Genomic DNA, 22,436 nt, shown 5'->3' with positions numbered 1-22,436 from the left:
TCAAAGTGCATGATCTTTATTTGATATACTGTGAAGTGCTGTCCAGGTGGCACAAAATGGCAGCAGGACAATGAATATATAAGGCTCCTTTTCATTGACAACAAACTGGTCTTTGCCTTGATTCTGGCTATTCAGCCAGCACATGAATAGGAACACCTGCAAATGATAAATGATGGCATTTATAAATAGATGAACCAGTCCATTTCAGTCTGTTTTCCATTCACCTCAAATCCCCCGTGTTCCAATAATACACCACCACTTGAAGAGCAGCCGACTGTTGAAGGCCATCAGTGAAAACTGTAACTCAGATTCCTAGAGGACTGAACGATCAACCCCTGAGATTAGCCATCCAACGTGCTATCAGGAAGGGACGTGGTGAACAGCAGGGAGTGCTACAAAATCCATTAACATTCAGAAATGACAGCTGGATAAAAAGAAACAAAGAACAGAATAACAGAATTTTAATTAGTCTAATATTTCCAATCCCTCTTAGTCTTTCAAACGTCCATCATATTTATATTCAGTATACAAATACTAAAGATAGAATCAGGATATGTATAATATGTGTTTGTGTACAGTAGCACTTGTCAATGATGACGCAAGTAAAATCAATATAAACATCCAACTATTTTCGAAAAACATGTATTTGCTGTGTATTTTTAACCTAGATCTATTTAGAACCAGCTACTGCAGGTTTCTCACCAATGTAATTGTTTTCTGCTTTGTCTCAGCTTTGCACTCAAGTCACGCTTCTGACACAAAACCAGGCCAAGTCCCAGACTGGGTAATGATTATCTCCTGTGTTGTTCAATAGTACAGCAGATATTACACATCATTTTTCATACATAGTCTGTTGCTATCACCCCACTAGAGTGGCAGGCTGTCTGCAGAGTTGTAGGATGCATCAACTCAGATCTCAAGGCTTATGTCTCCCTCTAGGGGGCGGATCACAATTCATGTTCATTCAGCCTCCGGCCCACAAGCCTGAACTTAATCCTATTCGCTGAAGGACCACTTGTAGTGGGCTACCTTTCACAACGACGTTGTATCATCTTTGGCTTTGCAAATTTAAGTTTCAGGTTCCAAGTCTAAAAGCAGTGAATCTCACACACAGCAGATGTGAAAGAATCCCGTGTACAGCTCACAGAGGCTCATGCTGAGTACGTGTGTGCGGTACAGCCTCACGCCCAGTGAACCTGAGGTCCTGCCTTCGAGTGCCGTTTGGCCTCCATGATGGAGAAAGCCTCTTGTTCCTCACTTATCTCCTTCAGCCTCTTCTCTTCCAGAAATGACACCAAAGAGTCCCTCATGTCCACAACCTCGATCATCTGCTGCAGGACCCGGTCCTCCTCTGCCTGCTGCTCTGCTGTCTTGTCTGCCAAACAAAAAAACACAAGCACACTTCAAATTAAAAATGGCAACAAAGGCACACTACAAATAAAGCCACATGCACTGTAAAAAATTCATGTCTTAACAGTTTTACAACAAGATTATTTACTGTTACTTCATCCATTTCTTAAATTACAGACAACTAGCAAAATCCCATAAAAAAGTAGTAATTTACATGTTAACATAAAAAACAGGCCAAAACTGTAAATAACCACATCACATCAAAATGTCCACATATTATAATTAATTCTTTTGCAACATTTAAATGTAAAATTACACTATTATTTTTACAGTATTTAAATTGGCTAAAAAATATCAGATATCAAATATCATTCCAGATATTTGCCATTATTTTTTACCAGTGTTTACAGTTTTTGAATGTTACAGTAATGTATTATTTTTCAACATATTTGTTCTGGCACTTTATCTACATTAGCATACTATACAATGTGCCAGAAAAAAGATTTAGTTTGTCCCATAGTATGCCAAATGTAGTTTGCCAAAAATGCCTGGATGTCCTACTACATCCAGTCAGATTGTGCAGTGTGTCGGCCAGCATGCTTTTCTGGCCATTTGGACCCAAAACACAATTTCGTCACATATTTCATAGTGTCCTGAGTGAGTAAAAACAAACTTGAGCCAGTACACTGCAGAACAGACTGTGAAGGTGAAAGATTAAGGTGAAAGATTATATCAAAGTTGTATGTCCCAGTTGTATGCATATTGCATATAACAGTGTGTACTTTATAAGGGCAACTGAAAGTTAAAAAAGAAAAAGTATGTGATTTAGAATGCAGCTCAAGTCTACATTTCATTCTATAAGTCGTGGAGCGGTCTAACCAGAGGAAAAATGAAAACGTGGTACAGTGCAGGCCAGAATATAAGAAAACCCCACAATGTCCATCTTCTGTTTTTGCAAATACATACTTCATGATAACATGAACACTGTTTTGACTAGTTGTGTTGGGAAAGTTTCCCAGACATGTTTGTTTTTACTCATCAGGAATTCATTTACTTTTAATTAAGAGGTTTCCCCTTAATGAGTCATCAGAAACTCCTGCAGGTTCAACTGTGCTTTTTAAAAGATTTTCTCAGATCTTCATTAAAACAGTGTCAAAGTAATTGTGCATTACTGTACAGTGTTCCCTGATCATCTCTTTAATTGTTCCTACCATCCACATTGACCACAAAAAGAAACCTAAAGAAGATGAAACGCTAAGGAACATGGTGCCTAAATGAAACACAAGGTTTTAGCGGACTGACTGAAATCAAAATACACAGAAACGCTATCTGTGGAGTCACAAGGAGGCAATTTAACTTCGTAAAACAACCACTTGATTTGACTAATTCAAACTGCTGAGCCTCATATGAACTACATTTGAAAGATAAAACGACCTGAGGTGGAATGTATTCTGGACAGAGATCACTGGTGTGACCTGGACGTCTCTCTTCAGTGACTAATATTTTCCTCGTTCTAACACGTGAAATTGTTTTTCGTGTGAAACTGCATGTGGTGCCCTCTTGGCCTCGAAGAAGATATCTGATAACTCAGTGAAACCTTCCTGAAGAAATAAATGTGTTTGAGCACAGGAAGAGGAGTGTGGATTTTTGTTTTCTTTCGTGGTGAAAGGAAGGTTTCAGAAGGTATGTCTTTGTGGCCAGTTTGGACAAACAAAACAGCCAAGGAAGTTGCTAGCGTAGCAACAAACACCTCAGCATTCTAGTCACTGAATATCATATGGTATGCATTAAGACTTTTGGGCGAAACCAGAATTTTGCAAAATGCAGAAATGCACTGTATGCAGAATTGGGATAATCTGACGGGAGTACTGGAGCTAAAGAAAGCCACGCATTGATGTTCTCATTAGAGGAGAAAATGTACACTGCACAGGCCTTGGCTAAACACTACTGGTGCTTGTTTACAAGTTGGGTTGCTCTGTTAAAAACATCAAAACCAGCGTGAACAGCAAGTGTTTGTGTGTGCACGCCAAATACACACCTTTCATCTCCATGTATTTCCTTAGCTCCAACTCTAAGGTGCTCTGTTTGTCTTCCAGCTCCAGCTGTCGAGACCTGAGAGAAAAAAACATCAGCTGAGTCATATACGCAGCATATCCCGCTGTAGCTGCAGGTCATAACAGGACGTATGACTTGTAAAGAAGTCTGAGTGCTGCTACAGTGAGAACATACAGTCGCCACAGTGTTTCAGGGTGGAGGTCTGCTCTTATGGACCCTGCGGCTACCATGTCACTTCTACTCTGAACAAAAGCTGTGTTGTACTTCTACTGGGACTGCTCAGGCTGTAACTGTTCATCACTGTGAGCGAATCAGTACACTTACGCCACCATGAGCTCTGACTCCTCAGACACCAGTGCATTCTTCTCGTGGACTAGCTGGATCCACTGTTCGATCGCATCAGGAGAACCGCCGCTGTCTGGAAGTGGAACATTAGAGTGTTTAGATATCTGTGCATGACGGTAATTTTAGCTTGATCAAAAAACAGGAAAACACATTTGCACGGAACTTCTACATAATGCAATGCGGAACAAGATATATTTGTTGCATCTGACACAGCGACCATGTGAGTGTTTGAAAGCCTGAACGCCAACACGCATGAGGATTCACAATTAGAAGCTTGACATTTTACTCCTACAGACATATATTTCTGGTCATAAAGCAAAGAAAAGTAATATATTGGGTGCTCATACTAACTAATTAATTTATTTTTTTAAACTAAAAGGTAGTGAAAATCAAATAAAAAAAATACTTCTATAAAAAGGAGCCACTTCAGTTTTGTATTTCTTTTCCAAGTTAAAATCAGTAACAACTCACTTGGATGTTGTCTACATTTCTCCTCCTCATTTTCAATTACTAGAACAGATACGACCTTTTTACTGTAAACTAAAAAAAAGTCAAAGTCTTCTTCCAGCACAACAATTTTTGTCCACACAGAAGCATAAAATCAGTGTGAAAATCCCTTTAAATGATTACAGTCATAAAAAGTGAAGATATTTTTTTACTACAAATCTCATTAAATTGACAACAACAAACCTTAACACATCACATTTTGAAAACCACTGGTGTTAACATTTGTTTCTTACCAGCCTCTCCTCGCAGACTTCGCTCCAGCACGACACCTTTGTCCTCAAGGTCTTTGAAAGTCACTTCAATCTCTTCCAGTCTTCTCTGGATCGACTGTGAACCACAAACACGAAAAGAACATTCGGACAAAAACATAAAATAAGAGTCATTATCATCTCACCAAATTACGTTTTTGATGTTTTTTATGAAGTTTATTCAATCTGCCTTTAAACAAATGAGGGATTAACAGAAAACAATGCGACATGTAATCCAGCTGCACAATTTTATTTATCTTTTTAATTTTTAAATTTGAAGAGATTTTGTTTTGTCAGCTGTTTATTTCAATTTTTTTTTGCAAGGCAGCAACAGAGCAGGGAGGAGCAGCCCCAGTAGGTTGTTAGATGGAGGGCCGATACATTACTGCGCACCACTGTTGTGCAGAAAACTGCCCTGGCCATATGCAGCATGAAATCAGATCGCGGCTGCTCGTGGCATGATGGAAAAAGGCCAGTTATTGACGGACTTGTTCATTTAAGCCCCATGAGTTGGTCTGGCTTCTCTGCAGGTTGATGCTTGAGCTGCTATTCTGTTGCTTTTCTGACAAAGTAGCTCCACAACAGTGTTTGCAGTTGTATTTACCAATTCTTTTCTTACCATGGTAACCACAGGGGTTACCAAATCAACCAGGACTGAGCTTTAAAGGGGTGTACACATAGGCAGAGACCAGTAGTGACGTGGTGACCAGAGACCGTAACATCAATTAAACTTGCCGATATAAAGTGGTCGACTTGACTTAACTGAATGGCCTTGCGATTAAGGAAACTCCCAGCAGGTGCATAGGATAGCGATGATGTACATACGACATAATCAAAGAGTTCCTCAAAATGATTATCACAAACAAACAATGTCAATGGCTTTGGTTTATTCCACTTCGACTACATCAAAATGGAAGACCGGCTTGTCATTTCTCCTCGTCTTCAACAAAGCCGAACTGTGCAACTGCACTCTCAACTCAATCGTCATATCTGTTATTTGAAAAAGCTATGACTTTGAGCTATAGTGCCTATTAAAAGCATTCACCCATGTTAGAGGTTTTCTGCTTTTATTGCTTTTCAACACTAAATTCTGGTCAACTTAATAAGTTTACCTTTCACCAAAACATTACAAAAAAATTACTCTTTCATGTCACAGTGACAATAGATTACACCAAAGCAATTCCAATTTATTAACAAAATGAAATGTCAAAAAAGTGACCCAATCAATTCACCACAGGTGCAGCCAATTGGTACTAAAGTCATACAGTTAGTTAAATGAGGATCATCAGAGTGCAGCAAAATGTGTCCGAAGTGATTGGAGTACAAAGAAACCTGTATCTGGAAGGTCCAGGGACTGATGAATCAGAAGTCACTGAATACAGTTGAAATATGACACATGCACAAATCTGTGAATGTGTAAGGGCTATGCTATCACTTAGTTTATATTTCATGTTTTTAATTAATTGACATAACTGTGTAGAAATGTGTTTTCACTTTAACATGAAATAATATTTTGTAATGTTTTTTTTTGTCAAAAAGCCTCATTAAACTGACATTGAATTGAAAAAGAACTAAAAATTGAAATGTTCCAATACTTGGCACTGTATAAACTGTATTATGTGTGAACAAAAAGAAACTAAATGCGGGTTAATTGTCGCCGTTAAAGTGTAAGGTTGCCTGCTTCACTCAGAGAAAATATGAGCCTGGACCAACTGTTAGCAACAAAGCGATGGGTAATGAGTGAAGTGTTTAACATGTGAATAACAGACATCCTGCAAACCAAAGAAATTTCTACTTCTTTACGCCAATGTGTTGACATATTTACCAACAATTACAGTATATATTCATGAACACATTTATTGCTTTAATAAGTGAAGCTGGAGAACTGACCAAAAAATTTCAAACACTGACCTGAGCTTTGTGAAATCGCTGTAATTCGCTCATCTTTGCCCGCCGCTCCAGAGTCCTCATCTTCATCAGCTCCAGTTTCTCAGCCTCAACAGGGTCTGATGGCAAATTCTGAAACTGGAATTACAGTGACGTTATTGTGAGTCTGCGGCTGTAAATGTAGAAATGTAAAATGAAAACATCATCTCCACTGCTCACTTTCTCATCAAATAAGTCAATGTCATCCCGTTCAAACATGTCATCATCGTCGTCATCATCGTCATCATCATCATCTCCATCGACACCCTCTTCTGAGGCACTGTGAACTTGTCTGAATGTTGTTTCTGTTGTGAAAAGGTAGAACAAGAAGCACGGACTGACCAAGATTCCAAAAACAGCAAAAGCTTTTGCCTTTAATCATTTTACTTCATTAAAAAATATAAAGAACAAGTTCAACTTACCCACTCTGCCTGGATGATTAATGTGGACACTGAGCCGGGTGTCTCTGCTGATTCTCGGGGAAGACAGATTCCAGGGGGAAAACTTGGATCGTACTCTGGTCTGCCCGCTTGGCATCTCTTTTCTCTTGAAGCAGCGTCGATTCCTCTTCTCCCGCATGTGACCTCCTGCAGTGCTCCCACTCCAGTAGCCCTCCTCTTCCTGCCCATCCAGGCCCTCCGGTTTAGCAGGACCTCCTGCATTCGCCGAGGAAGAGGAGCAGGAGGAGGATCCACCAGGGGTTTCCGAGTCCGAGTCTGCACTGAAGCTCTGAAGATTCACCAGCAGGCTTTTCTCCTCGTCGGTTAACTGAAGCTTTCGCAGTGACTGTTTAGGACGGGAGTCTGGTCCTGCTTTAGAGAGCTCTTTTGCAGGGGCTGACGGTGAATCTTTTTCCATCGTGGGAGCATCAAAAATGTGGATTCTGCGAGGTTTCGCTACCGGGGGAGAGGGCTGATGGGTGGGTGTCGTCTGCCGAGAAAGGCGTGGCTTTGGAACTGGACAGGATGCTGCGGAAGGAATTTCTTCTGTGTCCTCCTCAGTTGGCGCCACTACCTCAGTTTTAGATGGAGGAGCTTTTGATGTGCATGGATCTTGGGGCTCTTCTTTGGATTCACGTATATGCTGGTCCTGTTCAGATTTATGCGATTGTGTGTGAGTAACAGGGCCACAGTCCAGAGTGTGCTCATACTCCTCATCCGATGGAGACAGTGTATATTCATCACTGGAAAGTCCGTTCTCTTCATTTGTTCCGTTATTTTCTTTGCCATCCTAAAGAGAGAAATGACATGGTAAAAAAATATGTATGAATTCATGTGGAAATGCATATAAAGAGCAAAAATGTTTAATATGAATACATCCACAGCATATATTTTGAAACAAACATCCTCCTAATGTACGTTGCCCCAACTGAGTCAGCCTTGCTGACACCGAAACAGGCACTAGACGCATGATGCAACACAAGATTGTGTAACTAGAGCATAATGAACACAAGGATTCAACATGGAGTCTGGAGTCATCAGCAGCAAGCAACAGAATGGTTTACATCTGTTCTGCTCAGTGACCCACCTTACAAGATGTTTCAGGCCCGTTTGCCAGCTCCAGTTCCTCAGAGTGCAGCTCACAGTAAAATCTCCCTGTGGGGACATCACAGATAAAAACAATAAAAGGAGGAATCAGAGATGAGTGAATATTGATGTGTTAGAGAGGAAAAACCCTGCTGCTTTCTTTAATAATTAATCTCTTTTCAGTCAGAATTGCGACCCCTTAAAAAAAAAAAAAACGGTCTCAGCACAAATTATTAACACCACAAATGAAAAAGTAAGTCATGCTTCACTTGTAGCTTATTCTGGTTTTGGAAGAATACATCATACCACAGGTGCAAAGGCTGTTAAAATGATACACACAATTATATACTCAATAATACAGCACTTCCATCATGGAGTAGCAAACAAGAGGCTGCTAAAAAAAAAAACATAACAAAAGAAACACTGCAACATACTGAATGACTGTTTGTGTCCCATTAGGTATTGTATACATGTGATTGTTTTCTGAGAGTGCTCACCTGTATTCTGGTCAAAGGTGTATCCTCCTAGTCTCAGTGTGACGCCGCACTGATGGCAGGTGAAGCAGCTCCGATGGAAGAACTTGCCCTCGGTGCTGATGCGCTCCAGCACGTACACCCTTTGACCGCAGAAGTAGCACTCCTCACTGTTCATCATCAACGCGGTAGTACCAGGCTCGGGCTCGGGCTCAGGAGAAAGAGCAGGCGTAGGACTGAGTGCAGGGGACACAGGAGACACCAGCGTCTGCAGAAAAGGTCAGGACGCAGAGTCAACAAAGAACACTGGCAAATGATGCCGTTTCTTAGATTTGCATTAATAAGTAATAAAGAATTAGTGTGATTAGCTAAATAAACTCACGCTGTCCTCATCTCCCATCCTTGTCTTTGTTTCTGTGTCTCGTCTCTCAGCTGCCAGCTTTTCCTGCAGAGAAAATTGGAAAAACTATCACAGGACCTAATTTTGTTGATTAAGAGGAGAACAATCACAAACATGATTAAACCATCCAAGTGGAAACCACTTTCTTTAAAATAGCATCTAACATTTTGCCTTGACACAGGGGAATAACAGACAAAACAGATATTTGAGTCACAGATAACACAATAACACAGACTGAAAACCCCGACGTGAACTCCAGCCAACAAGCCAGGGTGTTTGAAAATATCATTATCAAACATTTCTCCATGCTGTGTAAACAGTGAACTCTAGTCACAGTGGGCGTACCTTGCGTCTTTGCAGTGAGTTGTGCTTCAGCTTGTTCAGGAAAAAGACAGCTGACTGTGTCTGGGAGAGAGTCAGAGGCTTGGACGATGGCAGGAAGCCTGCAGGTTCTGTTGCCAACAGAAAATGAAAGAAAGCAAAACGTCAGAGAGGGACACACACCAGATTCACTGTATCTTACATTTAGACTAGGCTGCATTTCTAAAGATGCCTGAATGTTGCTGTTGGCCTACTTGCAGCTTTTCATGAAGCAGCTTAAAATATTCTGACTGCACCTTTTTCAAATACTGAAAGTATAGCTTTTTATGTTGAATTCTGTCAGAAATATAAAGAATGTCTGAATTTTCTGTAGCGTCACAGCACCAGCAGCAGTTGAATTTAACTTGTCAATCCACAGAAAAACTCCTCAGCTCCAGCTGTGACTATCACTCCCACTCTTTCACCATTCAGATAAGGTTACCGGAGATTGACAGCTCCCTCCTGCCTGCACATCAGTCAGCGGATCCCAAGCTGAGCAGCACAGCATCACAGGCACAGAGCGTATATCACACCCACTTCAGCTCATTCACTGCCTCTAAACGATGGGCTCACATTTACACTGCATAAACTCCTCATGTTTAAAAGATTGCAAAAATACCTTTGCAACAATCAACCAGGAGAAAATCCTCCTTTGGGAGCAGGTATAGCAGATCCCCTTCAAGAGACGCTACCTCCCCGTCAGACCCTGACAATCCAGCTCCACACCGTGACTGTTTGCTCTGTCTGCCGCTGGTGTGGCTTAGTGCAGAAGAGCAGCACAACCAGTAGAGGCTGGCTCTGAGCACAGCACTAGCCACTTAAGCCCAATGAATTCTGGGTAACATGCTCTTAAAGAGACAGCACTGGTTTGATCGTTTCTCCACACTGAACATGTTTCAGTGGGAGGACACCTGACCCTTTTAAGGTGATGCTAATGCTGTGCAGTGTCTTAGCAACCAAGTTATGTAAGATTGATGCTGCTGTCACTAATAGCTATATTAGATTAAAAAATAGCACTATAATGGGCATTTAATGAAAGCATTAACTGTGGAAAAACTGCAAAGTGCTTGTTGGCTTTCATATTTGACCTTGGTCGACTTTCCTTTTTACCAGTGTAAACAAAAAACTTTTACCTTTTGCGGGCACAGTGAAAGCTTTCTGGATCTGGGTGAGGTAGAGGACCATGGACAACTTGTCTATCTGACCAGTGTTGGCCAGGTCGCTGGGGGACATGACAGGTGGGATGCCCAGCTCCCTCTCTAGGATACTGAAGGCCAGTTGGTTGTTGTGAGCGCTACTGGACTCATCCAGGGAAGATATGTCACTTGGGAAGAAGGAAGAAAGCAGGATCACTTGACAGTAGTAATAGAGCAATTATTTCATAGAGAAGATGATCAGTTACTGAAAAGCAAATATTGTTCAAAGAACTGGGTCAAATGAACAAAATCAAACCAGTGCATAGCCATTAAGAATCCCACAGTGTCTTATCAAATATGCCGCCAGATCTAAACCAAGGTAATGCTGAGGCGGTGACTCACATGAGCTGAGGTCTGAAGTGGTGGATCAGAGCACACAGAGCCAGCCCAGACCGCCAGGATTGGGTAAAATCTTTTACATGCACATTCTCATAACCTATCGTGTGCTTCTGGCACCATTTCAGCAACTCTTCTGATCCGCTAACGGAATCTGAGGAACCAAACACAGGCAAAAGGTTGGACAATGTTTTGCAAGCGTATTTGTGTTTAACAACATTCATCTGTCATACTGGCCACAAAGTGTTTCCTGGTTTACTCTGTGCAGCTGAAAGTGAAAGATTACTAATTATTGTGCAGGCTGTACAGAGGAGCAGCTGACCTTGGCGCATGGGAAACCACTTGTCCTTCAGTTTCTTGCTTGCTGGATGGGATCTATCAACATCATAGAGATGCTGCACCTGAGTAAGTGAAAGACAGATTCAATTGCTGTATTTATTCAGAGATCAAATAAATCAATCTTGAGTTGAGCTCACAAAGATTCCTTTACAACTCATCTAAAGATCCTGTTTAACACAATCTTTGCATTTTTGTCATTTATTACAAGTCATCCACGGTCCAATACAGCTGGTTAACGGTAGTAGTTTTATCTAGCCGTCAACAAGTTTCACGTAGAATTCAGACCAACATTCATTTCCTTCACTAACACTGCTTTAGACTGTTATCTGCCTTTCTGAATAACCTTCATGACGATTGAAGGGACTCTCTTTTCAATCTCTGTTGAGTAAATAAAGGATAACGGTGCTGACCTGGTGGGCCTGGATGGAGGACAGATTCACTCTCTGGTACCGTGTTTTGGGGTCAATGCTATATTGAGCATAGTTTTTGCTGGTGTTTTCTGGTGTGGTCTGGGACAGGAGCTGGTAGACACTCTCTCTGTACATTTGTGAAGAAATGAAAACAGAGTAAAAAATTTGAGCTAAGCAAAATCCCACATCAATCATGAATAGCAGCAACACAAAAAAGTGAAAACTATATGTTGTCTGGGTTTAAAATAATCTGCAGGTGCAAACTTTGTTTGAACTTTATTTAAAAACAGGACCAAAGTTTTAGTAGAGATACCTGACCTCTTATTCTGCATAATAATCAGGCTTCCCACTAAAGATTTAAAAGTTTAATGAAAATCAGACTATGGTAAAAGTCTTGTCTTGGGTTCAAAACTGCCACAATTTAGTCTCATTGTTTTATTCTTGTCACATCGAGGAGTCATGTTGGAATAATTTGAATGCCTATGTAATCAAAACAACTATCCATCATGCTAATTATCTCAGGATGGGTGGGTGCTACTGATGAGGAGACCCACAGGCACGTTGATGACTCCTAGCACCATCGTTCAGTCATTTATTTAGTGCATTCACTGACATCCGTTAATTTGTAACACTTAAACTGTTATTCAGCTTTTCTGAGCCCAAATATTATACTAATAGCAGAACCTGTTGCTTTCACTGTGTGTGATAATAAAGGTGAGCAAACAGTCAATACAAACAATAAAACTCTAGCAAGTAGCACAGAAATACAGACACAACTGCGCCTAGAAGTCTAGTGTATTTCCCAGGATACTGGTCATAATGAAAAGGTGAATTTAGCAGTTTTTTTAAAATATGCTTACCGCTCAGCCAGAACCTTAAGATGTGGGACCCCTTTACCCCAGCTTCTCACCATCCACGCTGTGTCAAAAGAAGCCAGGAACCCACGAGCTATGCCTGTACCCAGAGGCCAGAAAGGCTGCAGAGACCAATTCAACAGTTAAATGGAGCATACGAGTGATTGCTCAGAAGCTAGTTACTCATAAAAACATATTAGGTATAAAAGAAAACAGCAGCTCTGCATAAGAGCTTATCAAAATTCCAGACAGTTATTATCTTAATGTAATCATGACTAAGAGTCTACAGAAATGTTAGTGACTGTGGAAGGTGCTTTGAGCTAAATGTCAGCTTGTTAATATGCCAAAGTTGACGGTGCTAATATGCATATGCTAGAATATCTTAGTTTGGCATGATAAAATTCGCTAAATAGCATTAAAATAAAGCACAGCTTCAGTTAATGACAATTTCCTTAGTTCTGTAGGCATTTTGTATAATAACAAAATGTGACACAGCATACAGTTCTGACCTGATGGTGTTTCTGGTCAAAAATGTGAAACACTAAATTTAAATTTAAGTTGTCAAGAACTTTCACTCAATGCCACAAATTTACCATTAAGAAAAGTCTTCATTTATTTCACTATCTGGTAAAACAAGATGTCCGTACAACATTTTGTTCAAAACTATGTTATAGGTGTTTAGATATCTCAGAGGATAAGTAAACATTTGATCTGCTGGTAGTGCTACAAAGTGAGGAATTCCTCCTCTGGGTACAAGATACGTACAGGGCACATAAAAAGTAGTCACCATTCCTATTTACTGCTTTTCAACATGGCCACAGTCAATTTAATTCGTCTTTTTTGACAAGACTGTCACAAGAAAGTTTTCATGTCAAAGTGAAAACAAATTTTTACAATGTCAATTAAATTAAAAATATGTACTGTAAAATCAGTGATTCCATCGGTGTTTCAGCTAATTGGTGGTAGAAGTCGCACAATTGGTGAAATAGAGATCATTTGAGTGCAGTGAATGTGTCTCAAGTGACTGTAACATAAGGACACCTGGATCTGGAAGGTCCAGTCACTGGTGAATCAGTGCTCCTCAATACAACTGCACTATGAAGAGAAAACAGGCTCAATGCTGTATTCGTAGACAAATGTGCATCTCAGTATTGACTTGAAGGAGGTAAATACTTATGCAATCAGTTATTTTACATTTTATATTTCTAATTCATTTCTTTGTAGAAATCTGCTTCCACTTTGCCAAGAAAGAGCCTTTTTTTTTGTAAATTTGTGTTAAATAAAGGTGAACTAAATTGGCCATGATTCAATGTCGAAAAGCAAGTAAAACTTCCAAGGGGTGTGAATACTTTTTATGGGCACTGCATGAGAAAAATTTCCTGGCAGCGACTATGATTCTTAAGGCATGCTGCTAGCATGGTTAAAAACGTGAACCGAGGGAAATGACGTTAAAGCCTTGTCCCCAACCTCCACCAGGCAGTCTCCGACCAGACCCATTAACAACTTCTGGCCCCTCCTCTCTCTGACCAGCGAGGCATTCTCAGCACGGTGCATGCAGGTGAAGTCGAACATGGCCACATCTGGCTGGCCGGCGTGATTCTGAGCAAACTGGAGGTCAGGCAGTTTGCCACCAGTGGAGAAGAAGGCAGCATCATGTGCATAGCGACACAAAGCCTCGTGATTCACATTTGCAGGAGCCAGCAGCTGGTCTGCATCACCACAGTCCTGCAGAGACAGAGAGAGAGGTACCATCTGATGACTCGGGACACTTTTCCTGACAGTGACATGTCTTATACTTGATTTACTGCATTAAGTAAGAGCCCAGGCTGTGGGGAAAGAAGAGCTGAATGACAGTCTGCCTCCTCACACTGAAGAACCTGCAGAGCTGTTTCATCCATCTGGTTTGTTTCTTTTTCTTTACTGGCCAGAGATGCAGCTAGTGCCAGTAAGAATCACACTTTTTCTTGGTAATGGATGTTTTGTTCTCACCTGTTTAATGACCCCCTTCTTCAGCAAGCTCTTCTTTTTGGCAGTCATGACAAAGTAGTGGGTGTCGTCTTTGTAGTAGACAATATTCTCCAAATCAATACCTGGAACAGAAAATGGTTAGATAGCAAGAAGAGAGAGAGAGAGGGAGAGAGGTGGAGAATCAGAAGCGTTGACAAGCTTCTTTCAGTGTGATATCTTTCTATAATGTTGGCTTCCTTGCTAATGCTATTCTATTGTCTTAACTCGTTATTGGATGGACAAGCCTGTGGTAATTTGCACAGGGAGGTCAGAGGGGATTAAAAAGCAGTTCAAATGCATGTGATCAGGGTAAGCGCAAATATAAAGGTCACAAATTTAATTTCACTAAAATGAAGGTGCAGTAGGTCAGAGGAAGAATGAATTTTATCACAGTTAACACTGACACAGGAAATTAAACAGAGATAGGAACATATATTAACAACATTGCTGCTTGTTTCACACTTCACATTGAACCCAACCTGACAGTGTGAACACTCCTTTTATGCCTCTAGGGCTGCATTCAGCATGGCACAACAGCAGAAAATTAAAATGAAAATAAAAGTACTCTTGTTATTATTAGAAATGTCATGGTTCAGTGACTCTACTTCACAATTTATGTTCTCACCAAGTGTAAGCCGTGAAGTAAAACAAGGCAATCTGATGCAACTCATTTCCTCTTTTCTTGCTTTAATTTTTCATCATTATACCAAAACAGAGAGCGGACAGCTGCTTCACTTGTAAATCTAGATTTCGTCCTCTATCTAGATGAATATGACTGTCATGAATGTCATTTGTATTCATACCCGTCTCTGTGAGCAGCTCTTGGAAGAACTTCTGGTTATAGATGCGGGCCACACCGCTGATCTCTGCTACTTGGGCCTCAGCAGCTGTGTTTCTGTTAATGAAGTTGGCTGTAATGCCGATCGCCAGCTTCCCTCTCAGCTCCTTATGCTTAAAACCTGAGAGTTTGGAAAGGAAGAAAAAGAGGAAACTGGGCTGATGAAAGTTTACATGTTGAAAAAGATTGCTGGGGACAGTTTGTGTTTCAAGACTATTTGTAACAACAGTGCCTTGCAAAATTGGTTGGTGCCCCTTATTGCAACAGAGGTAACTAAAGTAATTCAAGCATGCATGAGTATTTGTCTCACCATCAGGGACAAACCTGCCTCCTCCAGCAGAGATGAAGACGTCAAACTGAAAGGATGCAGCAGGATGAGACTGAGGCTGCAGTTTGGCCATCCAACCTGACAGAAAGACATCAAACTTTATGTGTCCTGCACACCAGTTGATTTCATGAGAAATTTACTGCTTTACATAATTCTGGTTCAAAAATATTCTCCATTAAAACAACAACAGTAAAAACTGAGGGTAGGGTGACGGTAGCGGTTAAATGTAAATACCATTTTCTCCTGAGGGCTCGATCAAGCCCTGAAACTCCACTCCTGTGTGCACCTCGACCCCAAGGAGAAGTGACACTTTCAACAGAACCAACTGCAGCTGACGAATGCCTGGAAACACACATGCATATTTCTTGTGAAATATATGTGTTAGACAATCAAAATACTATTCTTGCAGTCAAGCAAACAAAGGTGATGGGGTGCAACTAAAGATTATGTTAACCATTTATTAATCTGTAAATTGTTTTTCAATTAATCAATTACTTTAAAATGTACAAAACTGAGAAAAAAATACCCATCAGCAGTGCAATGTCTTAAATTTGCTTGCTTCATCCAGCAAAAACAAAAACATTAAGAATGTTGCATTTGAAAATGCATTCTGCTTCAAAACTGACAAAGAATGAATAAATTGTTTGACAAGTTCCTGATTATGATTGCATCTGAAATGTTACAAATCCTATTTGATGATGGATGAAACTTTGGCCTCAGTTATGCAATGTATAGATTCAAAAATGATTGGGAACTTAACAAAATGTAGTAAATTGCCTTTGCACTGAGCTTCCAAAACTCAAAATTCAATAACTTGGCCCTGTAAAGGTTGTTAATACAATACGTTTATTTCATGCCTTTCATACTCGCTCAAGCTGTTTTACATTCCCGGTGCTCTCTCACTCACTAATAGCTGCCAGAGTCACTCACTGATGTGATCCAGAGAGCCAGAGCAGAATTTGCCATAGAACTTTTTGGCTCCGAGCCCGCGGAGGTCACTGATAGTGTAGGGCCACAGATGGAGAACATTGTTTCTGGAGAAATCCTCTCTCTTCTCCAGTACTACCACCTGAGCCCCCAGCAGGGACAGTTCAATGGCCGTTCTCAGTCCGCATGGACCAGCACCCAACACAAGACACTAAGAGAGAAATCAGACAGCATGGATATGATGACAATCAAAGAATGAAGAAATCTGATAAAACAGAATGTTACTGTAGGACAATCAGTGTAAAGTTTTTATAAAAAATTCTATTTTATTTAACCCTTTGAACCCAACAAAGTCACTTTGCAACCTAATTTATATCCTAAACATTTGCCTGGTTTGCTACTCGACAATGCAGCTCTGCAAGTAGGTTACTGTATGTGCACCCTTCATTTAAATAATCACACGCATTCAGCATATTCTTTATTCAAATTGTCAAAGACTCACAGAATATCTACCGTCACGGTTCTTATATTGACAGATTCTAGACAATTTATCCAAGAAAATTATGACAAGATATTGCTACTGCTAGTATTTTATTGTGAAGTACTTGCAAAAACGTAAGAGTTTCATAATATGATTTATTCCTTGATTTAACAGCTAGTATAAAAAAATGTGCAATATTAACATGTCAAATGATGAGAAATGTGGATAGCCTTGGTTGTTGAGTGAACACAAGTTACAGCATGTATGGGTAATCCTTGACAAACACAGGAGCTTAAAAGGCAGTGAAATTTTCCTTAAAACAACCTAAGGTTCATAGGATTGAACCTTGCACACAAGCCTCTAAAATACCCTCCATAATGGAGAAACAAAAACTAATCCATTGTGCAATCACAATCAATTATACAATTGTATATATTATTGTTGATTGAAGATGTCTTAACTGAAATTGCGATTTTTTTTTTAGACTAGAGTTGATAGTGGCTGACAATTTGTGCCAATTTATTGTATATAAATAGGACATTTTTTCCTTATAATTATAGGTTTTCAGTTTTTTCCACAAAAGCAGGGAAAATTCCTTAAAACAGTATTTGTATTAAGGGACGATGGAAAAGTGAACACTGAGTTGGTTCAGGAGTGGGTGAAAGTATGCCATTTATTGTAAATTATGAATACATTTTAAAAAAACTAAACAAAGTTACACAAAGTGCTTTTAAAGTGTTGCTAAAAATTTACAAAATATAGTCATCATGGCATTATGTTGAGCACTACTCATAAAGTACTTTCGGTAAAATCTGTCTCACAAGTCCTCCTTACCTGTGAAATAATGAAAGGAACAACCTGTTCCTCTGTCAATTAAAGGAACAGGTTCCTTTAGCTGAGAAAAGAGTTTCGCTATTTACAAAGGAAAACAAAGTCAACACCTACTTTTCAGATTGTTTAGGATACAATAAAGAATCTCAGTTTTCCAGTACCTTGTTTTTGGTGCAGACTTTTCCCTGCTGGTAATCTGCATGAGATGCCCTTTTGTCTAGTTTGGTCCACAAGGCTTTGGCTTTCCAGTAGTTCAGTTTTTCCTTTAACTTTGTGTAGAAGGTCCTGAAATCTTTAGGATTGATGTCCAGTTGCCTGCAGAGCTCGATGAAGTGGTGCTTCACATCCCTACAGCTCTGGGCTTGGATGAAGAGGTCAAACGCAGCATGTGAAGGGTTGACAGGCTCCTGGTTCGCCATAGTTGAGGATGACAGTGGGTTCAGGTCCTTCTGGTTACTAGGTCTGTTCGTTGACTGCAAAAGAGGAGGTTAAATATAACAACATTAGGACTTCCTACCTAGAAATAACAAAGCTGTGGGGATAGGTTTACTGCAAGTTATGAAAGGGTGACTAAGTCCGTATCACCTTTGTAGTTTGCATTTATAGAGGCGGTCCAGTTTGCTAAATCTCCTACCTACTGTGCTCTGGGAAGTCCCCTCCTCATGTTTGTCTAATTATGGTCTATATGCTTCATTGCTGAGGGCTTCTTGTCACCTGGTCGGCTGAATCATTAGCGGCTTCCTCTATGTGGTTTCAGAGGCTCTTCCTATCTTTCTTTTTACAAGCACTTTGTACTGAACAACCCACCCACAGCTGATGTGTCAGTCTCACGCTGCCTCAGGGCATGCGTCTGTCATTAGTTTCAGTAGGCAGCAGTGTACACTTCAATGGAAACACATGGCCAAAACACACAGGGAGAATATAACTTCTTCCATATGTTTGGATTAGAATAGCTGCTGTGTGTATCACCTAGGCTGAACAAGAAAAAACCTTAAAGTTACAAAGGGCTCGGTGTGAATTATTACTATTATTATTAATAAAAACAATAATAATAATAACAACTGCACAAACTACAGTTACTGTCTGCTGATTATTTACCCTATTGATTGATTAATAGTGATCTACAAACCACTGTGTATAGTGTCCATTATAATCACTCGTTACAACCAAGGTATGCAGAGGACCATCTCTGAACAACAAGCCGAACCTTGAAGCTGATGTGCTACAGCGGTAGAAGACCACACCGGGTCCTCCTCTTACCTAAGGACAGGGAACTGGGGCTACAATTCACATGGTCACACCAAATTTGGACAACAAACGATTGGATTAGTAACAACTGAGCATCGTGTTATTGTAACTGGCCATGTCCATCCCTTTATGACCACACTGACTCATCTGTTGATGCTTACTTCCACGATAATCAATCATATCACAAAGCTCAAATCATCTCAAACTGACAATGAACTCTAATGGCCTCCACAATCACCGGATCTCTGCCTGCTTATGGTATAACCTCCAGAACACACCAGATCTTGTTTCACTGGAGAGTTCAAAGCTCTGACCAAAAGATGTGTAACTAAAAAGTGCAACTGCTACTCTTAAACTACATTTAATTTTGTGCATCGTAATCGCCTGGTTGTTTTACCAGGCTTAACTTAAATCCTGCCTCAACTGTTTCTACACTTGATTTTAGAATCTTTTGTAATTTCCCAACAGTGTGCCTCCTCAGCCAGGTCTCCCTCGAAAAAGAGATTTTAATCTCTCATTCGATAACATATAAATAAAATGTCTTGTTTTGTCCAACCAATAGTCCAAAGTCCAAAGATATTCATGTCCCCCTCATAAAACAATTTCAAGATAAAGAGTCTCATGACTGACAATCCTGGAAACACAGACTGGCAAATGGTGTCTGAAATATTTGCATGAACAGTTAAATCAATGTGAAAAAAGCCACAGATCAAATCCCTGTCAATGAACTATTCCAATCAGCAAGTAACTATAAGTAATTCTAAGTTGTGTGTAGAACAAAATCAGTTTGTTTATACAGCACATGTCAAAGAGCAGAATTTATTGTGTGAAACAGAAGTCTGAAAGTCTTTGGAGAAGATTGAGGAAAAGTATGTTGCTCTTGCAGTTTTGAAAGATCATCGATAGTGAGCAGGACAGTCTTTCCTCTAGTTGTGTACAACTTTTCAACATAATTGCCTGAGAGCATGAATGTTTTTGGGCGTGAAAATAGTCCAGTAAATTGGAACAGACTGTTGTGAAATGAAAGTGAATGCTGGTAAACAATACATTTCTCATCATTAGAAATGTGTAACACAATATGAGCTTACCATTTACAATTTACTGTCAACATTTACCTAAGGTGGGTTATTTTAAAGAGCTAAAGGCTGCATGGGGAACATACTAATCTTTTAAGTCAATAATATGCTCAAACAACAAAAACATGAGGTAAAGCAGCTTCCCTGCAGCACACATTTAAAACATTTGTTTTAGCAGCAACATGAAATACAGTATCACACACAGTAAGAGTGAAGTATCTTTACTGTTGGCGACATTTCCTGTAGCTTTGCTCATGTGTCACTTCCTGACATCAGCATTTATGTCACGACAACTCCCCTCTGCTGCGAATTCTGCAGCCTATGCCCTCCACCTGAGAGTCTATAATTACATTCACAAACCACTGCAGCATGTTTGTGCATGACTCTGTTTGTGTGTTGCATGCGAGCATAATGAAAAACTGTGTTGAAGGTGCTACTAAGTCCAGTGTTCCTCCCTGGCATTTCCACCTCTGAATGTCTTTAGATATTAACTGAAAACCAACGTCGAGATGACACGGTTTCTGAGGAAATATGACAAGATGACAATAAAACTACCGTCTCTTCCTGGCTATTGCTTTACTGCCTTTAAGTCTGCAGGTAATTTGTTCCGGTCACTAAAAAAAAATTATAACCCACAATAAACTCAAAGATTAAAAAAAACCCAACAACTGTTTGTATGATGAAGCACTACAGATCTAAATGACAATGACTTAACACAGTGGCTTAACTCAAAAGCTCAAAATCAAAATAATACAGCTTTAATGTGGCCAATGATTTTAATAAGATGTGAGTCCTTTAACACTTAAGATATTTTAAGGGGAATATATATATATAATTTAAATTATATTGTATAACAATCATCCCAGTTGTCTTTTCTCTATTCATTAATTGCCAAGTGGACACTACCAGAGCAGAGAAATAAATAAGCCTCCTGACAAGTAGATTGCAGAGGTACCTTTGTTCTGACATGATTCATTTTTATACAGTGACTACATGCAAATGAAAATCTCCAAACAGACTATAAAGGGAGCCTGTGCTGCAAATGGGAAAAAAAAAGCAGTTAGCAAATGTGAGGTGGTCCGTGAAGACAAGACAACCTGTCAAAACTAAAAATAACTCACACGATCATCTTGACTCTTTTATCTAATTCTCAAGGAGGCTGCTGTATTTTTATTCTGTGCCACCTTTTCAAGGATGTGCAGTGATGTTGCAGGAAACCGCAAACATAACAACTTGTGCAACACTGCTACAGAAAATACAGTTTTGTCATGCTGAGTGTACAGCCACTGTGGCAAAGGCAGGCGCACTCACAGAGTCATCATCATCATGTGACTTGTGTTAGGCAATTCTAAGGTGAGATGAGTTCTAGCAGGAATGCTGTGGACAGGATCAGACAGAAACTACCAGGAATTAAAGGTGAATTGACCTGGTTTTCCCTCGTAGTCTGTGGATTGGACTGGATTGGGAGTGGATTGACCCACCTTATTACATGTGTAAGCTCTGTGCAGTGTGTCTGGCAGTGCTGTGTGTATCAGGATGTTGGATCAAACACTGATCTCCAGCCTGGCAGGTTTTGGAGAAGAGAGTGAGAGAGGAAATAAAGGGGAGAATCAGTGGGACAGAGAGAGGAGAAAAGAAAAACGAGAAATGTCAGGTGGCAGCAATCACACAGAGACATTTAAACATTTTATAAGTAAGAGCTCACAATGGTAGAAAGCGAATAAATGAACAGGAAGGTGTGGCACTGAATGTTGCTGCTGTGCCAAAGCAGCTTGTAGCCACAATATGTTACCAAGTGCAGGCGGCCAGATTTCAAAGAACGCTGAGAGCTGAAATATGAGGCCACCTCCGAACATATGGTTCACACAAAGCGGTACAATGAAAACATTTCGCAGTGAGCTATGAATGTCACCAAAAGCAGCAGCACAACATTAGCTGCAAAGTTTAAAAGTAACCACAAATAACAAAGAGACTCCGCGCGCACAGAAAACAAAGACACGGTGTTTAACTGAGCTCGCGGTGTCCTGAAGTTACGTTACCGGCTTTGAAGCGGTGCTGGAAGCGGCTCTCCATTAAACCGAGTCTCGGGGGGTCGTCAACATGTCTGCTTTCTCTCTTTTGTTTACAGGTAAAGAGCGCGAGCTGGCTCACCTGCGCCGCGCGCCCACTCTGCACACTGAAGCATCTTCCGGGACTTTCTCTAAAGAGACACGGCGAGAGCGCGAGCGCACGTGACGAGCGGGTAGATGTTAGGGTGAAAACGTCCAACCTGAGGGCAACATGTGGCGATGAGCCATCCACCAGCTAAGAGTAAGGATCAGAGCTCCTGCATAACAACAATAACAAGAACTGTAAGAAAGAAAAAAAAAAAAAAA

General features: G+C 40.3%; 1 protein-coding gene across 2 annotated transcripts; it reads right to left on the bottom strand.

The window, feature by feature from the left end:
- On the bottom strand, window positions 1-22,234 carry mical1 (microtubule associated monooxygenase, calponin and LIM domain containing 1). 2 transcript variants are annotated; one of them, XM_008287768.1, is made up of 25 exons: window positions 22,101-22,234; window positions 21,488-21,624; window positions 17,899-18,210; window positions 16,429-16,636; window positions 15,733-15,840; window positions 15,481-15,576; window positions 15,136-15,291; window positions 14,315-14,415; window positions 13,793-14,050; window positions 12,332-12,447; window positions 11,472-11,598; window positions 11,045-11,123; window positions 10,729-10,876; window positions 10,324-10,514; window positions 9,176-9,282; window positions 8,813-8,875; window positions 8,455-8,698; window positions 7,959-8,026; window positions 6,854-7,661; window positions 6,612-6,736; window positions 6,417-6,530; window positions 4,491-4,584; window positions 3,730-3,823; window positions 3,389-3,462; window positions 1-1,375 (listed from the first exon to the last, which is right to left on the bottom strand). In XM_008287768.1, the coding sequence occupies exons 3-25, from the start codon at window positions 18,154-18,156 to the stop codon at window positions 1,182-1,184; spliced, it is 3,831 nt and encodes a 1,276-aa protein (XP_008285990.1). In that variant the 5' UTR covers window positions 18,157-18,210; window positions 21,488-21,624; window positions 22,101-22,234; the 3' UTR covers window positions 1-1,181. The 2 variants fall into 2 exon arrangements, with proteins under 2 accessions (XP_008285990.1, XP_008285982.1); XM_008287760.1 differs by having other exon boundaries at window positions 21,543-21,624.
- Window positions 22,235-22,436: the final 202 nt, after the last annotated feature.

This window comes from Stegastes partitus, unplaced genomic scaffold (genome assembly GCF_000690725.1).
Source record: "Stegastes partitus isolate 25-593 unplaced genomic scaffold, Stegastes_partitus-1.0.2 Scaffold12, whole genome shotgun sequence".
Taxonomy (NCBI): domain Eukaryota; kingdom Metazoa; phylum Chordata; class Actinopteri; family Pomacentridae; genus Stegastes; species Stegastes partitus.
Note: the sequence above shows the minus strand (reverse complement) of the source record. Positions and strands in the feature narration are given on the sequence as shown.